Source organism: Salvelinus sp. IW2-2015, linkage group LG18, assembly GCF_002910315.2.
Source record: "Salvelinus sp. IW2-2015 linkage group LG18, ASM291031v2, whole genome shotgun sequence".
In the NCBI taxonomy this organism is placed as follows: domain Eukaryota; kingdom Metazoa; phylum Chordata; class Actinopteri; order Salmoniformes; family Salmonidae; genus Salvelinus; species Salvelinus sp. IW2-2015.
Window position 1 is genome coordinate 18,978,792 of NC_036858.1, and position 22,159 is coordinate 19,000,950.

The 22,159-nt window shown below is 41.5% G+C and overlaps 1 protein-coding gene and 1 long non-coding RNA gene across 2 annotated transcripts in view; both read right to left on the reverse strand.

Moving 5' to 3' along the window:
* Positions 1–18,210, reverse strand: part of LOC111978719 (RUN domain-containing protein 3A) — a 45,574-nt gene extending 27,364 nt beyond the window's left edge. The window contains exons 1-6 of the mRNA XM_024008941.2: positions 17,811–18,210; positions 14,955–15,070; positions 14,666–14,793; positions 14,307–14,392; positions 4,540–4,629; positions 4,202–4,282 (exon numbers count right to left, since the gene is read on the reverse strand). Of these exons, the coding sequence (XP_023864709.1) occupies positions 4,202–4,282; positions 4,540–4,629; positions 14,307–14,392; positions 14,666–14,793; positions 14,955–15,070; positions 17,811–17,923 (614 nt within the window). The 5' untranslated portion in view covers positions 17,924–18,210. The remainder of the gene's footprint in view (positions 1–4,201; positions 4,283–4,539; positions 4,630–14,306; positions 14,393–14,665; positions 14,794–14,954; positions 15,071–17,810) is intronic.
* Positions 9,880–14,298, reverse strand: LOC111978720 (uncharacterized). Its single transcript, XR_002879208.2, has 3 exons — positions 10,745–14,298; positions 10,556–10,631; positions 9,880–10,429 (listed from the first exon to the last, which is right to left on the reverse strand). It is a non-coding gene; the product is annotated as an uncharacterized lncRNA (long non-coding RNA).
* Positions 18,211–22,159: the final 3,949 nt, after the last annotated feature.

Below are 22,159 nucleotides of genomic sequence, written 5' to 3' on the forward strand. Positions count from 1 at the left end.
GTGCCTACGGGACTGTTTGACGGTAGTTTCATTTTGTATTTGTATCGTATATGGTTATTTTTTGTTATTAAATTACCATGGAAACAACCACTGCATATTGGTCTGATCGTCTCGCCCTCCTCGTGCCGAGGAGGAGGATTACGACTACTAACAGAAAACACCCACCACCAACAGACCAAGCGGAGTGGAGAAGGACGGCAAGAAACAACAGCAATGGTACAAAGAGGAATGGACATGGGAGGAAATCCTAGACGGGAGAGGACCCTGGGCAGAGAGCCAGAGGAGTGTCGGCCGCCCCAAAGCGGAGCAGGAGCAGCGAAAGCGGAGAGGCGGTATTATGAGGCGAAAGCAAGGCAGAGCGGTCTGGAGCGCCCGAGAGGCTCACCCAAAAATGTATTGGGGGGGGGTTAAAGGGGAGTGTGGCGAAGCCGGGTTGGATACCTGAGCCAACTCCCCGGGCTTACCGTGGAGGTGAGAGGGCGTCGTACTGGTCAGACACCGTGTTATGCGGTAAAAGCGCACGGTGTCCCCAGTACGCGTGCTTAGCCCAGTGCGGGCTATTCCACCTCGCCGCACTGGTAGGCTAGGTTGGAGTTCGGAGCCGGGTGCCATTGAAGCCGGCCCAACATATCTGGCCTCCAGTACGTCTCCTTGGGCGGCGTACATGGCAGCAGCCTTACAGATGGTGTCCCCGGTTCGCCAGCATAGCCCAGTGCGGGCTATTCCACCTCGCCGCACTGGCAGGGCTACGGGGACCATTCAACCTGGTAAGGTTGGGGAGGCTCGGTGCTCAAGAGCGCGTGTCCTCCTTCACGGTCCGGTATATCCGGCGCCACCTTCCCACCCCAGCCCAGTACCATCAGTGCCGACACCTACGCACCAGGCTTCCAGTGCGTTTCCAGAGCCCTGTTCCTCCTCCACGCACCTCCCTGTGGTGCGTGTCTCCAGCCAGTGCCTCCAGTTCCGGCACCAACGCACCAGGCCTACTGTGCGCCTCAGCAGGTCAGAGTCGGCCGTCTGCCCAACGCCGCTTGCGATGCTTGCCTGCCCAGCGCTGTCTGAACTGTCTGCCTGCCCAGCGCTGTCGTCTGTCCTGAGCCGTCAGAGCTGCCCGTCGGTCCCGAGCCGCTCAGAGCTGCCCGTCTGTCCCGAGCCTCAGAGCCGTCCAGCCAGGACCAGCCAGAGCCGTCCAGCCAGGACCAGGCCAGAGCCGTCCCAGCCAAGGACCAGCCAAGCCGTCACCAGGACCAGCCAGAGCCAAGCCTCCAGCCAGAGCCTTCCGCCAGCCAGGATCAGCCAGAGCCGGCCAGCCAGGATCAGCCAGAGCCGGCAGCCAGGATCCGCCAGAGCCGGCCAGCCAGGATCCGCAAGAGCCGGCCATGCCAGGATCGCCAGAGCCGGATGCAGGATCCGCCAGAGCCGGGCAGCCAGGATCCGCCAGAGCCAGCCAGCCAGGATCCGCCAGATGCCAGCCAGCCAGAATCCGCCCCTCAGCCGGTTGCTGCCCTCAGTCCGGTGCTGCCTCAGTCCGGTGCTGCCCCTCAGTCCGTGTGCTGCCCCGTCGTGCTCCCCTCGTCCTGACCGCTCAGTCGTTGCTGCCCTTTGGTAATGTGGATTGACATGGAGGGTGGCCATTGGGAGGAGGCCACGGAAGCGGGGGTTGACTATGGGGGTGGGGACCATGACCAGCGCCAGAGCCGCCACCGTGGACAGACGCACCAGACCCTCCCCTAGACTTTGTGCGGGGTGCGCCCGAGTTCGCACCTTAAGGGGGGGGGGTTCTGTCACGTTTCCTGACCTGTTTTCTGTTGTGTTTGTATTATTTAGTTGGTCAGGGCGTGAGTTGGGGTGGGTTGTCTGTGTCATTTTCTATGTGGGGATGTTTGTGTTCGGCCGGTATGGATTCTCAATCAGAGGCAGCTGTAGATCGTTGTCCCTGATTGAGAATCATACTTAGGCAGCCGGGGTTCACGTGTGTGTTTGTGGGTGTTTGTATCTTGTGTGTATTCGTGTCAGTGTTCGTGCCTCACGGGACTGTTTGACGGTAGTTTCATTTTGTATTTTGTATCGTATATGGTTATTTTTTGTTATTAAATTACCATGGAAAACCAACCACTCCGCATTTTGGTCTGATCCGTCTCGCTCTCCTCGTCCGAGGAGGAGGATCGACACCGTAACACTTGTCCCGAAGTCACTCATCCGTTGTCTTGGCTGTGTGCTTAGGGTCGTTGTCCAAGTTGTAGAAACATTTCAAGGATGATCAATGGAAACAGAATGCAACTGAGATCAATTTCAAGTCTCATAGCAAAGGGTCTGAACAGTTATGTAAATAAGGTATTTTGTTTTTTTATTTTTAACAAATTTGCAAACATTTCTGAAAACCTGTTTTTGCTTTGTCATTATGGGCTATTGTGTGTAGATTGATGAGGAAAATATAGTATTTAATGTGAGTGAGAGGTGCTTCAGAGGACGGCGATTGGCAGCCGGGAGAAGGGAATTATAATTATTATATTCAGCCCAAGGGCACAACGGCCACTGGCCGCAAAAGGCATGTTTTTTTTTAGGGGCATTACGGCCACACAAGGGGGATGCCGCCGGGAAATTCGAGGCATTATCCAGTGCTTGTCAAATTGTGAATGAGAGACTGATGAAGTGTGTGCAGCCTGCGCAAGAAACAAAACAGCTCGTGCCTTTCATGAGACTTTTTTCAAATCATCTTTAGAGTCACATCATGCAACCTTAGAATGTATTAAAAATCAAAACATATAGCCCAATGTTTGTATCACAACTAAAGTTGCATAAATAACTCAAAATTAAGTATATAGGAGGACCTGTTTCTTTGTTAATGTCACGACTTCAACCGAGGCAGGCTCTCCTTCCCGTTCGGGTGGCGCTCGGCGCTCGTCGTCACYGGCCTACTAGCTGCCACTGACTCTTTTTCCTCCCCCTCCTTATGTGTTGATTTGTATCACCTGTGTTTAGGTAATTGTTAATTAGTGTGGCTTTATTAGTCAGCCAGCCCGTACGCTTCTTTGTGCGGGATTGTTCATTTGTAGTTTTGGATTTCGGGAGTGGTTATATGTATTGTGGACTGGGTTTTGTCTCCCGTGTTTTGGACAGTTGTTTATGACACCTAGTAAGTCCGTGTTGGACATTTTGTTGCCGGTTGTGCATTAAAGAAGCACCGTATTGAAGCTCTGCTGTTTCTGCGTCTGACTTCACACCCCCCCCCCGACACCCAGAGCGTTACAGTTAACCACTCTATACAGAATAGCCGCATGTGCTCACTCCCTCAGAAATCTCTTGGAGAAGATATCCTTTCTATTTTATTTAGCGATGTTCAATTGTATTTGTCATACTATAAAATATTGCAACCGAATCTTGTCTGTTAAATGAACTAGTGTAGCCCACAACTATGTGGCATTAGGCAGATCTGTGCCTAACATAAGGACAAGAGTATGCTATTCTGTTCTTCTGAAATAGACTACATTTAGTTCATATCATGTTTCTTAAGACCTGTCTAAAATAAACAATGGATTTATTGTGAAGGTGTAGGCTATATTACAGGGTCTGCTTGTAGGCTATGCTTGTAGGCTATGCTAAATGTGTTTATGTTAATGAACGGTAAATTACCATGAGACCGGCAGTTATTTGCGTGACAATCACTGGCTGACWAAATGTCATGACCGCCACAGCTCTAGGAACGACCCCAACCTAAATTTCAGTTCAGTTGAATTTCGTTCATACTGTATGTCCCGTTCTATAGTCATCAATGAAAGCAAATTAATACACATCCCACTGGTTGAAGAGCTGGACCACGCATGAGAAAGTAATTCCTTTCCACAACAWCGACACACTCCCAGCAGTGACTTATTGGTGAGATGCACAACACAAGGGCAATGTTTCAATCCCCATTGGGATCTTACGCTAAAWACAAGGACAATATTTACCCCGTCAAAGATTCCAATAAAGATCCATATTATTTACTTAGGATTATTTGTAAAAAAATTTAAAATAAATAACTAACATGTTCAAACCTCATGATTATTTAAACTGTCTAACACTATCATAACACCAGGTTGTAATACACAAGGTTGTTTATGTTTTATGGTAATTTCAGTCTTTATAAACAATGTATAAACAATGTATTGTCCAATGTTTGTTTAATCAAGATTGTGGCTTTAACATAGCTCTACATTACCTCTGTGTGAACTTTAGGTATGGCGTGTAGTCGATGACAGCAGAGGATTTTCCATCCAGGGCCTCCCCCTTTAGACAGAAACTGTGGACAGAAAGTCATAACCCAATCAAACATGGACCTATGGACAGCAACCTTGTCATATGACTATGTCCATCACAGAATAATAAGGCCCTCTTGAGTTCCTCTCCTGGTTTCTCTCTGCCATTGTTGCTGTAACTTCCTCAAACTTTCTGAAGGCCTTGTTTTTGAAAAGCATTTTCTGACAAATGCATTTTTTAAAAGCACTAGAAAAACAATTGATTTCTCTGATTTCATCGAGCATGTTCTCCCAGCCTCACCTGAAGTCTATGGCTCCGAGTCCAATAAGCATCCCTGTTAGGACCGTGGCTTCTTCCCTTAGCATGATGGCCCCATCACCATAGAACCTCCTGTAGCACACACACACATAAATATAGGTGTGTCAGGTACCCTAGGTGTTTGTTGCGATTGTTAGTTGTCATTAAGGTTGTGGCGGTCATGAAATTTTGTCAGMCGGTTATTGTTATGCAAAAGACTGCCGGTCTCACGTTAATTAACGTAAACAGGTTCAGCATCTCCAGGCCTCCACGGAGTCCACACATACAAGCCACAGATGCACGCATTTAGAACATTTTAAAAAGTCGAAGAAATCAATTTAATATACACCATCACAATAAATCCATTATTTTAGTCAGGTCTAAAGAAACATTATGATGTGAAGAATGAACAGAATATGAGTTGGCCTACTGTATGTTAGCTGGCTATGCTCAATGCCATAGGCTGTAAGCGTGTTAATAATTTATCTGACAAGATATGCTTATAAGTCCCGTGCCATTATTTTATATTGTACGATTTTATAGTAAGAACAATATAATTGAACTTATCTGAATAAAATAGAAAGGATATTTTTCCCATTCTAGAGTGAGTGCGCATGTGAAGTGGCTATGTTGAGTGCAAAATGGTTTGAAACAGGGCCTATATGCTTGATTTAGTTATTTGGCAACTTTAGTTGTGAATGATACAAACCTTATAAATCAAAACATATATAGGCTGCATGATGCGACTATAGGCTATTGATGAATTGAGAAAGTCGCTAAAAAAGCTTGTGCTCTGTTCCTTGCCTCAGGCTGCACAGCTGTTCTCTCTTCAAGAGATCATATATTAACACACATGATGTCAGCTGGTCCTTTTGTGGCAGGGCTGAAATGCAGTGGAAATGTTTTTTGGGGATTCAGTTTTAATTTGCATGGCAAAGAGGGATTCATCTGATCACTCTTCATAACATTCTGGAGTATATGCAAATTGCCATCATACAAACTGAGGCAGCAGACTGTCAAAATTAATATTAATAAAAACTTTTGGCCACGACTGTATATCCACATTAAAACGAGTCCTATATCGACATAACCTGAAAGGCGCTCAGCAAGGAAGAAGTCATTGCTCCAAAACTGCCATAAAAAACCCAGACTACGGTTTCAACTGCACATAGGGACAAGATCGTACTTTCTGGAGAAATGTCCTCTGTTTGATAAACAAAAATTGAACTGTTTGGCCATAATGGCCATCGTTATGTTTGGAGGAAAAAGGGGGAGCTTGCAAGCCGAAGAACACATCCCAACCGTGAAGCACGGGGATGGCAGCATCATGTAGTGGGTGTTTTGCTGAGGAGGGACTGGTGCACTTCACAAAATAGATGGCATCATGAGGCAGGAAAATATGTGGATATTTGAAGCAACATCTCAAGATATCAGTCAGGAAGTTAAAGCTTGGTCCAAAATGTGTCTTCCAAATGGACAATGACCCCAAGCATCTTCCAAAGTTGTGGCAAATGGCTTAAGGACAACAAAGTCAAGGTATTGGAGTGGCCTTCACACCTGACCTCAATCCCATAGAAGATTTGTGGGCAGAACTGAAAAAGCATGTGGAGCAAGGAGGCCAACAAACCTGACTCAGTTACACCAGCTCTGTCAGGAAGAATGGGTCAAAATTCACCCAACCTATTGTGGGAAGCTTGTGGAAGGCTACCCGAAAGTTTGACCCAAGTTAAACATTTTTAAGGCAATGCTACCAAATACTATTTGAGTGTATGTAACTTCTGACCACTGGGAATGTGTGAAATAAATAAAATCTGAAATAAATCCTTCTCTCTACTATTATTCTGACATTTCACATTCTTAAAATAAAGTGGTGATCCTAACTGACCTAAGACAGGGAATGTTTTACTAGGATTAAATGTCAGGAATTGTGAAAAAACTGAGTTTATGTATTTGGCTAAGGTGTATGTAAACTTCCAACATCAACTGTATACAGTGGGGAACACAAGTATTTGATACACTGCCGATTTTGCAGGTTTTCCTACTTACAAAGCATGTAGAGGTCTGTAATTTTTTATCATAGGTACACTTCAACTGTGAGAGACGGAATCTAAAACAAAAATCCAGAAAATCACATTGTATGATTTTTTAAGTAATTATTTGCATTTTATTGCATGACATAAGTATTTGATCACGCTACCAACCAGTAAGAATTCCGGCTCTCACAGACCTGTTAGTTTTTCTTAAGAAGCCCTCCTGTTCTCCACTCATTACCTGTATTAACTGCACCTGTTTGAACTCGTTCCTGTATAAAAGACACCTGTCACACACTCAATCAACAGACTCCAACCTCTCCACAATGGCCAAGACCAGAGAGCTGTATAAAGGACATCAGGGATAAAATTGTAGACATGCAACAGGCTGGGATGGGCTACAGGACAATAGGCAAGCAGCTTGGTGAGAAGGCACAACTGTTGGCGCAATTATTAGAAAATGGAAGAAGTTCAAGATGACGGTCCAATCACCCTCGGTCTGGGGCTCCATGCAAGATCTCACCTCGTGGGGCATCAATGATCATGAGGAAGTGAGTTATCAGCCCAGAACTACACGGCAGGAACCTGGTCATTGACCTGGAGAGAGCTGGGACCACAGTCTCAAAGAAAACCATTAGTAACACACTACACGTCATGGATTAAAATCCTGCAGCGCACGCAAGGTCCACCTGCTCAAGCCAGCGCATGTCCAGGCCCGTCTGAAGTTTGCCAATGACCATCTGGATGATCCAGAGGGAGGAATGGGAGAAGGTCATGTGGTCTGATGAGAACAAAAATAGAGCTTTTTGGTCTAAAACTCCACTCGCCGGGTTTTGGAGGAAGAAGAAGGATGAGTACAACCCCAAGAACACCATCCCAACCGTGAAGCATGGAGGTGGAAACATCATTCTTTGGGGATACTTTTCTGCAAAGGGTACAGGATGACTGCACCGTATTGAGGGGAGGATGGATGGGGCCATGTATCGCGAGATCTTGGCCAACAACCTCCTTCCCTCAGTAAGAGCATTGAAGATGGGTGTGGCTGGGTCTTCCAGCATGACAACGACCCGAAACACAGCCAGGGCAACTAAGGAGTGGCGCCGTAAGAAGCATCTCAAGGTCCTGGAGTGGCCTAGCCAGTCTCCAGACCTGAACCCAATAGAAATCTTTGGAGGAGCTGAAAGTTCGTATTGCCCAGCGACAGCCCCGAAACCTGAAGAATCTGGAGAAGATCTGTATGGAGGAGTGGGCCAAAATCCCTGCTGCAGTGTGTGCAAACCTGGTCAGAACTACAGGAAACGTATGATCTCTGTAATTGCAAACAAAGGTTTCTGTACCAAATATTAAGAATCTGCTTTTTCTGATGTATCAATACTTATGTCATGCAATAAAATGCAAATTAATTACTTAAAAATCATACAATGTGATTTTCTGGATTTTTGTTTTAGATTCCGTCTCTCATAGTTGAAGTGTACCCATGATAGAAATTACAGACCTCTACATGCTTTGTAAGTAGGAAAACCTGCAAAATCGGCAGTGTATCAAATACTTGTTCTCCCCACTGTATATACATATATATATATATATATATATATATATATATATATATATATATATATATATATATTATATATATATATTACACTGCTCAAAAAAATAAAGGGAACACTTAAACAACACAATGTAACTCCAAGTCAATCACACTTCCTGTGAAATCAAACTGTCCACTTAGGAAGCAACACTGATTGACAATAAATTTCACATGCTGTTGTGCAAATGGAAATAGACAAAATGTGGAATTATAGGCAATTAGCAAGACACCCCCAAAAAAGGAGTGATTCTGCAGGTGGTGACCACAGACAACTTCTCAGTTCCTATGCTTCATGGCTGATGTTTTGGGTCACTTTTGAATGCTGGCGGTGCTCTCACTCTAGTGGTAGCATGAGACGGAGTCTAAAACCCACACAAGTGGCTCAGGTAGTGCAGTTCATCCAGGATGGCACATCAATGCGAGCTGTGGCAAAAAGGTTTGCTGTGTCTGTCAGCGTAGTGTCCAGGCATGGAGGCGCTACCAGGAGACAGGCCAGTACACCAGGAGAGGGCAACTAAGGAGTGGCTCCGTAAGAAGCATCTCAAGGTCCTGGATGGGCCTAGCCAGTCTTCCAGACCTGAACCCAATAGAAAATCTTTGGAGGGAGCTGAAAGTCCATATTGCCCAGCGACAGCCCCGAAACCTGAAGGATCTGGAGAAGGTCTGTATGGAGGAGTGGGCCAAAATCCCTGCTGCAGTGTGTGCAAACCTGGTCAAGAACTACAGGAAACGTATGATATTTGTAATTGCAAACAAAGGTTTCTGTACCAAATATTATGTTCTGCTTTTCTGATGTATCAAATACTTATGTCATGCAAATAAATGCAAATTTTTTACTTAAAAATCATCCAATGTGATTTTCTGGATTTTGTTTTAGATTCCGTCTCTCACAGTTGAAGTGTACCTATGATACAAATTACAGACCTTACATGCTTTGTAAGTAGGAAAACCTGCAAAATCGGCAGTGTATCAAATACTTGTTCTCCCCACTGTAATATATATATTGGTCATGGCTCCCGGGTGGTGCAGGGGTCTAAGGCACTGTATCTCAGTGCCAAGAGGCTTTACTTCAGTCCCTGGATCGAATACAGGCTGTATCACATCTGACCGTGATTGGGAGTGCCATAGGGCGGCGCACAATTGGCCCAGCATCATCTGGGTTTGGCCGGGTAGGCCGTCATTGTAAATAAGAATTTGTTCTTACCTGACTTGCCTAGTTAAATAAAGGTTACATTTAAAAAACAACTGGCGGCAATCGCGGCGCAATCAATAGGAGGGGAACAGTGGCTGGTGCTGAAAATATAGCTAACTTGTTATGCAAGTGTTGCACACCAACAGATGGAGAAAACCTACACCAGTCGAGCAATTAATTTCAACAATAATCTTCATTTTAATTTGGCTTTACAAACAACAAGATGGCTTAATTGGAGTCTATTTCTTCGGAGCCCAGACCTTTATAAAATAACMACTGGCTGAGGTAGTCTATGAGGCTTAACAGCCTAATAAAAGTTWTTTTTTTTTAGTAGGCCTAGTTACAATTGCAACTGGTCAAAAATGTAGCATCCTACATAAAACAATCATTTAAAGAAAATAAGTCTGCACGTTCGAACTAAAACAATGTAACTAATAATGAAAAGCGTAAATTTATAAAGTAATTGGAAAGGTAGATACAAATTATTTGTGACATTGTGGTTACAACAAAGAATGTAAACAAGATGTGAACAAGATGATGTGTTTTTATTTACAGTAGTGATGGACAACTGGAAACAGTTTGMAAACAATTTGAAAACAGGTTTTCAAACACTTGTTTTTCACAAGTGTACTGTAGTACTGTAGCAGGTGTAGCACATCATGCAMATGTTTCCTATTAGCAGGACGATAKAATTTTTATAGCGCGGCTAATGTTGTGAAAATCCCTCAACTTGCAATGTATTCGATGCTTAAGTACTCTAAAGTGTTACATTTCTAACTCAAAACARCAGTACAGTATTTCTTCATCRACATCTTTATGCTTTCGTTAATAGAATAACATTCAAATGCGGATGTTTATTTGAACTACATTTTAGTCGCACTTCCACCTATTTCCACGACCACAGGTAAAACCTTGCTGAGATGATCAATGTATTTGTTGCATTGTTGTATCGTCATTTTCTCTAGACAAAACATCTTGATGGCCTTGACCAGTTCATCTTTGCTTGTCGGCTTGGCAGAGTTACGGATGAATGTTTTCAGTTGATGCCGAACAAGTTAGATCAGGTTAAAATCAGGAGACCTACATGTAGAGATAAAAAAAAAAAAGATTTTGCGTAGGCCTACCATAGGTGTTTAACCATAGGTGTTTAATTTTAAAAAGTATTAAAATTTAAACCTTTATTTTACTACATAAAGGTCTACTTACTCTGCTGGCATCTTGACCCAGTTTATGCACTCATTTGCAATGCAAACCCGGGCGGCAGTGTGTTTTGGGTCATTGTCTGCATTTGGAGAAGAAAAAAAGACATTTAGCCTAACAGCCAACATTAGGTACAATAATAGAAATATACATTTAAATAGGTCTAAACATAACAAAATATTGCTATAATCCTACCTTGAAAGAAATGATGTGGTCCCAGAAACACCTCTCTGACATAGGGTCCAGCATCTCTTGATGATTTCTTCCTCAAAGAAATMTCGAGCCATGATACCTGAAAAACGAGGCAAGAGTGAATTATTGTGGAACACATAACAGTCCGTGAGGTGTAGGCTACAATATTTGATGTACCTTTTGCTTTGTAAATAGCCAAACTTACCATAAAAAATCAAATGYGGGCCTTGTCTCTGGCGAGAAATTGCCCCCCACACTTGGTGTTTGAGYGGATGCTTGGGACTCGGCATGCTTGATATTCTTCCTTTTTTTCTGTAACAATTTTGAGCAAATTGCTCAAGGGCCATGGTTGATTCGTCTGCGAAGATGACATCATTGAATGTCTTGCCAGCTTTGATCCATGCCTGGGCCTGCTGGATGCGAAGTTCTTTGTTTGTCAGACGAATCATTGGGTCGAAACTACAGAACATTATGGCTATTAGCAGTGCAATATTTTGGCCTTTGTAAATATTATTTTGGCCTTTATTCAGATTATAATCGCTCAMTGTCCCTTTTTTWAWTTTTTATKAAATAATCTCCAAAATATCGTTATATATAGGCTTATATCTTCAAAATGCTTTATTGTACAAATGTAAAAGCATATATTGTACAGTACTGTATTTCTTCATCAGCATCTTTATGCTTTCATTAATAAAATAATGATAAAAATACTCTTTCAAAATGCAGATGTTGATTTAGTTATGGATCCATAACAAATTACTATGGGAATAAATAGCACTGATTTACAGAAATATTGGAACAAAGTTGTCTAATGAAGGCAAACAATTTAGAATCCTCCAATCCTCATATGCTGTAGCCTAATCTCGACCGTCACGTTGTACAGCGCCATATTTTCCATTCCATCTTAACTGAAACCCTGAGGGTTTTGTTTTTCTCGGAATARAAACACCATGAAATTAATCAAATTTATTAAGCCAAATTTCTTAAAATCAATCCCATGTACTATGTTATGACAAAGGTTTTAAATTCTCTAGTAATGCCAACATGGGAGACTATCAAATGCTTCTCAATGATGCCCTCTGGTGGTCAAACTAGCACTAACTTGCATTAACGTAAAAAATGACTGACAATTATATAACGTGACATAGAATGCGGTGTACTGCAGATGAAGCAACTTTTAAAGGAGGAACCATTGTATGTAGATATTCCATWAAAAAATCTGCCATTTCCAGCTACAATAGTCATTTCCAACATTAACAATGTCTACACTGTATTTCTGATCAAATTTATGTTATTTTAATGGACAAAAAATKTGCTTTTCTTTCAAAAACAATGACATTTCTAAGTGACTCCAAACTTTTTAACGGTAGTGTATATTAATTACTTTGTATATGTAAAGACACGATTAAATCAAGARTAGTCTGATGGGTGACTATATTAGCATATCACTTGTGAATTATATATTGTTATTTGTGAATGATGCCCAGCGTAAGGCAAGAAACAATCCCTTTTTTGCGTGACTTTTTTAAATCATAGTCGCACACCTCATGTAGCCTAGCCCATAGGCCTATATGTTTTGATAAGGTTTTTATCACAACTAAAGTGGCCAAATAACTTCTTAAAATAAAGCACATTAATCCGCTTTACAAGGGGTGTAGAGCCTAACTGGCATACATAAGTAGCATGTGAGTTTCAAGTTTGGGAAGATAATTTTCACATAAAAATGCACTTTTATAATAAAAGCAATGTAATGCTTTTATTATAAAAGTGCATTTTTATGTGAAAAAATGCATAATCGCATTCGCATGTAACTTTGATAATGTTTTTTTTACCACTAATGGAACATTTGCGCTTATAGCCTACTGCCGTGTACGCATTGCTGCTCTTATAATGTGAAGAAATAGCCTAATAGTTTATTTWAAAAATTTGTTTGGAATATTTATTTCTCGCACTGAATAGAATAGGTCAACTTTTGTACTATGGGGGATAGTAATTTCACATAAGCTAGTGCTTTTGCTGTTTGTAGGACTACTCATCTTGTTGGCTGACGAAAAGTAAATGTGGACAGTTCTTCCAATATCTTCAATATGCACTTTGAAATTGGATAAGGAAGCGTGCAGTTGCGTCCCCGATGTGTCTGTCTTCACTTGTAGCCTSTGAGAAAGACCCGATCACGTGATGGAGAGCCATGTGAGTGAGAGGTGATTCGAGTCACGCAGCACTCAGGGAGAAAGGCACAACACAGCACTCTGGGCCATGGGCACAACGACCACTAGCCGCAAAAGCCATGGATTTTTTTAGGGTGCATTACAGCCACACACAGGGGATGATGCCGGGAAATTTGAGGCAAAATCAAGTGCTTGTCAAATTGTGAATGAGAGACTGATGAAGTATGTTCAGCCTGCGCAAAAAAAAACTAAGCAGAGCTCACGCCTTTCAAGCAACTTTTTTCAAATCATCATTAGAGTCGCATCATGCAGCCTTACAGTGTATTAAAAATCTAAACATACAGCCCAACATTTGTAAAACAAAGCAAAGCTCGACCGCATATAAAAGTACCTATTTCTTTGTTAACCGCTCAACACAGAATAGCCGCATGTGCGCACTACCTCAAATCGTTTGGAGAAAATATCCTTTTTATTTTATTCAGCTATGTTCAATTGTATTCTTCATATTAAAAAATTATATAAAATAATGACATGGAATTATAAGCAAATCTTGTCTGCTAAATGAACTAGYGAAGCCCACAGCCATTTGGCCTAGCCAGATCAGGACGTAACAACTCAGAGTATGCTACTCTGTTCTTCTGCAATAGACTACAATTTCTTCATATCATGTTTCTTTAGACCTGTCTAAAATAAATAATGTATTTATTGTGAAGGTGTAGGCTATATTACATGGATTTATTAGACTTTTTAAAATGTAGATGTTCCAAAGGTTTGCATCAGTGGCTTGTAGGCTATGTGTGGAGGCCAGGAGATGCGAAATGTGTTTATGTAAATTAACGCTCAATTACCTTGAGACCGACAGTTATTTGCTTGACAATCACCGGCTGACGAAATTTTGTGGCAGTCGCAGCCCAAGTTCTGACTCATGACTGCCGGTGCAGCGGTAATACAGTCAAAGCAACAGCCCTAGTTGTCATGCTATGTACCCAGTTTGTGTGCCTGTCATTAGTTGTTTGTGCACACTGTATGGTTGTGACTTAATTCAAGTATGGTTGTATTGTGGACTTTGGTGAACATTGTATAGTCATAGTGGCTGTCAATAGTTGCTCATGATCATGTGATGAGGTAGCCCCGCCTGCGAACTTCAAAACCAGTCTCTGCCCTCAGACCAAGATGGAATATCCTCTTGGTCTAACACGTTGGTTGCTCCCGTGGGTCACGTCTTAGACCGTTAGTCCAAGAGGAAATTCCCTCTTGGTCCGAGGGCAGACACTGGTTTTGACGTTCGCAGGTGGGGCTACCTCATCACGTGACCATGAGCAACCATGCCAGACTCATATCCGCTACAATAGCATGGTTGAGGCATGGTTGCATTGTACTCAGAGCATACTGCTGACCTGGTTGTCCGACTGTCCCTCAGAGCAGTGGATATGTATTCAGAGAGTCTCTTCTCCATCAGGGCTACTCGAATCCAGGCTCGACCCTGCAGAAGACAGACAGGCAGACAGCCAGACACTATTAATCACATTTATTTATTTGTTTATTTGTCAGGGACCATGTACAACATGCCATTGCACCAGATTTAGCTTGATAGCTACATTTAATCTGTAGTCTCTGCCAAATGCCAGTGAGACAAACATAGCGCTACTAGGCTTTAAGTAAGTAAGTAAGTAAGTAAATAAGTAAGTAAGAAGTAAGTCAGTCAGTTATTCAGTTATTCAGTCAGTCTAAGTAAGTAAGGATGCCGATCTCTTGCCTTGGCCCGCGAGGTGCTGATGTTCTCCATGTTCTCAATGCTGCTGATGCAGCTGTTCTGGACCTTTCCGCAGGCCAGCCTGATGAAGTCCCAGTAGCTGCGCTGTCCATCAAACCAGCTGCCCGACCCTGACCCCACCAAAAATAAAGGGTCACTCTCAAAACACTGCTTTTTGGAATGCATCCCTCTTCTGATTGTGATACTTTTAAATGTTATGTCTTTGTGTACTGGCAACTATTCAAATGTATTTGATAATATGTCAATGTTCTATGGTTTATGCTAGTTTTACCTGTGAAGCCGTGGCTGAGGATGTGCTCGAGGACAGCTGCGAAGTTGATGAACTCCTCTGATGAGTCATCGATGGGCTCGGCGGTGTACTTCTCCAACAGAGTCTTTACTGAAAACCTATCAGGAAGAGAGAGATGGTTAGGTCACTACTAACTGATCGTTTTTCYACCAATCAACACAAAGATTGTTTCATGTGAATGTTGAGGGTGGTAACAGACAAACAATTACAAACTATACTTGAAGCAACTTGTCATAATACCTTCATAAGACTGTAATATCATTACAAATTCAGAAAACCAAATAATGATGACAATAATTTTAGAAAGAACAGGAGTCTGTCAGGAAGCTCTCAAATGAAGAGTCAATCAGCTTTTACCGGGAGGCTCAAATTTACAACACTGCATGAATAAGACACTTGTAGGAAATTACTCAGTGAGGAAAAAAAACAGCACATGGTCCAACAAAAGTAACAACAGTATAATTTGTAAGTTCAATGTGACAAAAACAAGATCTGCCTATTGTAGGCCTATATGTTCCTCTACATACAATGCGTTTTTCCTTTTACCAATCTGTTGTWATGGTAACTAAGAGATATTTCTTGCAGAGCAAAACACTCATGCACTAACTTTCACGCTAAATAATTCAGGAAGTCCTTTCACAGAATGTCCAATGAGACGGAGCTATATTACTGGGTGAAAATAGCCATTTGGTCGCACTGACCCCTGTTGAATAACCATTTCCAACCTCCGACATTTCCTAAGGTCATTAGACTCTGATGGGTAGGCTACTGCAGAGCCAGATAGATAAGGATACTATAATAGAGTCTAATAGAGTCAGTGTTTCGTCTTGTTTTGCACCCTAAAGCACTGCTTAGAAATATTAGTGTGAGACTGTACGTAAATGGAGGGCCATTCATGTTCAGGTGGTCAGTCGCTGTGATGAATTTCAGGGAGGGGAGCAGTCAGTTAGTCACAGTCACACACACACACACACACACACACACACACACACACACACACACACTGTTGAGTAATACATCACAATGCTTATTCTAACGGTAGTTTGGTAACAAGCCCAGGCAGAGAAGCAAGTGATTTCACTCTCCATTGTTCGGAGGGTAACAATGTCTCCTTCAGCTACACTGGGGCATCCCGGCTACAAGAGAATAATTGGTTGACAATACGGGAAGCCAGCAGTGTATACATTCACCTGATTTTTCATTGTACTTAAAACGAGCTAGGGCAAGACATGAGAATTGATATCCATGGTTAGTTCAGGTAGTCATTTTTTCTTTCAATTCTAATGTGTTCTACTGGATCTTAATGTAGAATATGCTCTATATTTACAGCTCTGATGCAACTATAAGGACACTAGTGGCACCCCAYACTACGAGCGGTAAATCATTGGATCTGATTAATTTGATTCAATGCAATTCAATCTTTGAGGACTGCAACCATAGAAATACAATGTATTTATGCTACTAATAAGATAATGTCAACTTCCTGTCTATGGTTATTTTGCTCACTGCTCATTGTCAATTTCTCACTGTCAACCTATGAGTGCAACTATTATTGATTTTGCACAGACATTTTTGGGGGTTTCAAACGCAACTGGAGCCAAGTCAATTTTAGGCAACTAATTTCGAATTCACCGGTGGCACCTTGACYGACTATAAAAGTCTGTCCGCCACCAGGCACAGTAAAATAATTTGTTTGCAAAAGTTACATCATAGAAGGCCCTTCAAAATAGAATTACTATTGTGATRCATAATTGCTATGGTAATTTGGAATGTTCAGTCAATGAGCCCCACTGGGCACAGATGTCAATTCATTGTCTATTCTACATTGGTTCAGCGTAATTTTATGAAATTAAATTACATGGAAACAACATTGATTGAACCAGTGTGTGCCCAGTGGAGCATTGTGGGTAAGGTAGTCAGTCTACAGTTTACAAATTGGCCCACAAATGCATACATCATATGCATTGTGACAGCACTGTTACCTATTGCAACTGTAGCATTCCAAAAACAAAACATGGGGGAAAAAAACAATAATACAAAACACAGCGGAATATAAAGTGGCCAGTGGCATGTAACAGGGTGATGCACTTCTTTTGTGCCTAAAATGAAGAAAAATGCTGCAAAATTGTARGAGGCGATTCCCCTGTTCTGTGGCTTACTGTATAACACTATAGAAGACTGGAGCCTTAAAAAGACTAAGGACCACTTCTAATGACATTGCATTTCSAAGGACTCAACATTGCAATAGCCTATTACTCATCTTCCTATTGTTGGCAATTTTAAAGGCCTCGTGAGCCTATGTATCCTGACTCCCTGGGGTACCAGCTGCTATGCTATGTCCTTGCCCATAGAAGGTTGTCGTCATAGCAACGACACCATCCGCGAGGAGACGATAAATTACACATGATGATGACATGAGACACTCTCAACTCACAAGAGCCAGGTCGATGGAAAGGATTCATTAACAACTTTAAAAAACAGTCACGCTTGTGCTGTGTTAGTCTATTTGTAGGTTCGCTCATGAACATTAAATAATAAAGATATTCCCCCCCATTCAAGTCATCTTGTTACAGTATAGGCCTATGGATGACGTAATTGCTTCACAAGCTACAGTATGGCTGCTGTAGCCTATCTTGTAAGTGYTCTGTGTTGAAGGGGTGGTGGAAATGCTGGGTCTCTTAGTTTTGAAGGTTGTCTGTAAATGTCAAAATTATTCATAAGAAAAACAGGASATAGCGCATCACAATATGCTATTGTAGACCTAAACCTAAGGAGTGAGCGAAATCTATAGGCACACCCATTTTGTAATAGCCTACATCTTAAAAATGCGCACATTACCTGCAAACGGTGATGAGATTCTTGCGCTCCACGGCAACACTCCGAGAAATAGAGGATGKTTTTTTTGAGACATCAAGCATAGCCATAGTTGCCTGCACACAACTCGGCTCCATTCGGAGATGGCGGCGCCGCTCAGCCTACTGTTATGAATCCTGCACCACAGGAYCCCTCCCTGCCCAGGCGATGCTCCTCATCCACTTTTCTGTTGTTGGTGATGAAAAGAAATGACGCTTTTTTTAAAGACACCCTCGCATGCCTCCACGTTTAAGTCTACAAGCTGAGCCTCGGGACATGCATTGACAATAACAGAGCGCCAAATAATCTATACCGGTATTCCACTCTCCTTCTGCTCTCTTCTCAATCAGCGAAATTTCCTTCCGTAGGACGAGGGTCTCGACAGTGAAACCGTTGGGTGATTGGTTTAGCTTTCTTGAGTGGATGACGTCACACAGATGCTATACATAGCTGTCTGTTATTTTTATTTAACTAGGCAAGTCAGTTAAGAATAAATTCTTATTTTCATTGACGGCATAGGAACAGTGTAATAGCATGGCTTGTTCAGGGGCAGAACGACAGATCTTTATCTTGTCAGCTCAGGGATTTGATCTTGCAACCTCTCGGTTGCTAGTCTAATGCTCTAACCACTAGGCTACCTGCCGTTAGCTAGCTCATCCACTGTCATGAGCAGCAGCACATACCTAATGATCTGGGAAACCCAACTTCAGCTTTTGATCGCTGAATTAATTGGGAAATAAATTAAAGCTTCACCAGCTCTACCAATTAATTTTAGTTTCACTGTCCGAATATTCCAAAAATGTGCCCACTAATTGTAATGTTTACCTTTCCACAAACTGTCTGGYATGTGTTGCTTGATATGAGCAAATGTATCAACGAGTAGGGCATGAGTCCATGATTAGTTAATGACTAGCGCTACTGCYTGGCCATTGAGCTAGCTAGCTAGCCACATTTGAGTAATCCTGAATGTCGATAAAAGATGAGTTTAACATATTTGTCTGAAAACAGACCAGTCGACAGTTATTGCCCSTCGWGAAATCATGTCTAACCAGTTGGCTAATGTAGCCTGTGTGCCCTGGCATGAGCTCCTGACCTGATAGGTCGTTATCAAGTTCGCAAACGTCACAACATGTTGTCAAACACACTCTAAACTACATTACAAACTTAAAATAGTAAAATGTCACAAATTGCCAACCTATATAGGTTGTTATCAATAAAACTTCACAATACGATGCAGAGTGTTCAATTTGGCTGCTGGGGGGCAAAGAGAYCTCTAGTGGACTAAACTCCACTCCATGGTGAAGGAAGTTTATGATGAACATCACCAACATAGTAGAGCAGAGACTAGGCTTTGTGAAATCTAGCTCCGACTACATCGATTCACCCAAGATCAATACTTTAAAAAATGTAAATCATGAAACGCCTGCCTTGTACTTATGTTTAACCTCTGTTGTTGGGTGTGTGACGCACACAAAATGTATGGTCACATTTGTGTTTATGTATTGTTTCTTTGTATTGGGAAAGAATGCTTTTACTGAAATGTCAGTCCTCCAAGGTTTCGCCATTGCGATGCATTTATACTACTGTTGGCCAGTAGGGGGCAGTGAGACGTGTTCGCTTCGCACTGGGACTATATGCGATCCTGTACCTGTGTGTTATCATAATTGAGAGAACCTTTGAAAGAGAAGCCACGTTCTCCTGTTTCATCTTTTATYCTGTGTTACAGGTCAGTAAAGTGCAAAAATACACTGAATACCACACGATCGTTTTGTAMCTTGCCTATTGAAGGGAATGTAATGGTCTTCAACAACATAGTAATTGTATAACGTTGTACTAGACAGAAAATGCATTTCGAGTGTAAAATCAAATGATGGTGGTGCATTCCTTTGATCTAGAAAAAAAAKWATTGTTAACTCCTGAACATTTGTATTTTTCAAAAAGACACGCCTAACAATATCCTAAGGGTTTAGAGAATTTAAGGTTGTAACTCTGATGTTTAAGAACTTTGTAAATGTTGTACTGTAAATGTTAGAAAAGCTGCTAGCTTAGAGCTAGCTCCGGTTAGCTTTTGGCTAGTTCCGGTGTTGTGCTGAAAAGCTCCCCCCTGCCAGAATCCCCCCTCGCGTGAGTACGCACGCACTCAATTCTTCATTGCTACAACTTGCTTGCTAGTTGAGATTTCTGATCACGTTAACTCTTCCCTCTATATATGTGCTAGAATTTCTATTTGTAGCATCTGTAACACATTGTTCTCAAGTGCTAGTTCCAGTGTTTTGGAATCTTTGTCTTATATTAATAATGAAATGTTTAACAATGGTTGTTGTTCAAAATGTTTGCATTGAAATATTGTTTTCATATATATATATTTTTTTTTACATAGACCACACCTTGTCATTTCCATCACAACCCATATTTTTGAGTTAATTGAGTATATTATGTATAATTTTCATACATTTATTTGTTTTAGACATGGAAATCATATGGTTGTTATCATAATCTCACAAAAAGGTTGGGTGGAAATATCTTATTTTTCATTATAAATAAATGTTTTCAACTGTCACCAAGGCAAGTTAATACATTCAGACGTCGTGTTTAATTTTTAATATTAGGAAAACCTTAAAAATCACTTAAAATAATATTCAATACAACTTCATGTACAAATGTATAAGAAATCCGTTATAAWTCAATTGTATGATATTTCATTTTCAACTAAAATGGATGTTTAATGACGTGATGGAAATTACATTTGTCTATGGCTGTCTGCGGAAAATGACAAAAATATATAAATTCCTGAATAGTACGATCGCAGCCGTTATCAGATATAGTTTCTAGACAAATCAAAGACAAGTACAATACTGGTAAAATGGTGTTTGAATAAAAAAAAAAATCTGAAAGTTTGCATGGCCAAAGTGCCCGAAGTTGCATAATCACCCAGGCACATGATTAGACCACAGGTTACAATAACTGGCAGCTAGTTCATTTTCTGACAAATATTTTCAACTCATTGTTAGTTTATCTACTACTGACCACCTCATGAAGGAGGATAGCTACTGTAATTACTGAAATGTAGCTAGCTAGATCACTGGCCAGGCAGTAGCCACTAACTAATCGTGGACGCGTKACCTATTCTTTGATATATTTGGGTTAACTTGCTCATATCAAGCAACACATACCAAATTGTTTGTGGAAAGGTAAAAATAACAATTACTGCGCTCGTTTTGTGAATGATCGGACAGTGAAACAAAAATAGATTGCTAGCCAGCTGGTGAGATTTTAATTTATTTCCCAATTAATTTGGTGATCAAGCTGAAGCTGGGTTTCCCAAGTTGTTGGGTCGGTGCTAACTGCTCATTCCGGTAGGCGCCAACTAAACAGACGGCTCTGTAGACGGTCCCCCATCTTTGACATTATGGTGATCTCAAACCACATCACAGAAATTGATGACGACTCAGCACAAAAAAGCTGTTGAATGATATCACTGTCAAGACAGCTATATTTTCTTCATCATCATTATCCTCACATTCACATTAAAATATACATTTACATTTAAGTCATTTAGCAGACGCTCTTATCCAGAGCGACTTACAAATTGGTGCATTCACCTTATGATATCCAGTGCATCCATATATGTTTATATTTATTATTTATTATTATATATTATTATATATTTCATACATATATGTATGAAACACCCACACACACTGTAATGAAATTAACAATTTAGTAGGCAATATTTTCACCACAGCCTTTGCAATATTTCCATCCCCCACACAATTAACCATGAACTGGTGATGAGAAGTTCGGTTCTTTTTATTGACTCAGATCTTTTTGACTCGTTCAGTCAAAATAASAAATCTTTCGACTCATTTCGTTCATTTGAGTCAGTCATGCCCAGAGCACACAGGACCCCCTACCGGCGAACAATGAACTGAAAACTCGAAATTCAAGTTTCTACAAGCCTCTCGTTCACCATAGGGGGCTTATTGGAGTTGTCATTTGTGACTGAGCCTTGTTGACGTGTGCTTTAAACAATGTACATTTGTGTATTGCTAGGCATACAAACAAATACGATTATTTCTTGATACATTTTAAACGAGGTCTAGACTAGTTGTAGCCGCAACCGGACTAGATTGTAAACGACTCATGGCAGAATGCATTCCTTGACTGCTGTGATAATCACAATGTCGTTCGTGAACTTCAGCTCCCCCCCCCACAATGTCGTTCGTGAACTGCAGCCCCCCAAATGATTAATTATCGAGTTTGAGTTTATTGACCTGAGGCTGGGTATGTTTTGGTTCTACRAAGCTGTGTCCATCATAACATTCAATAATACA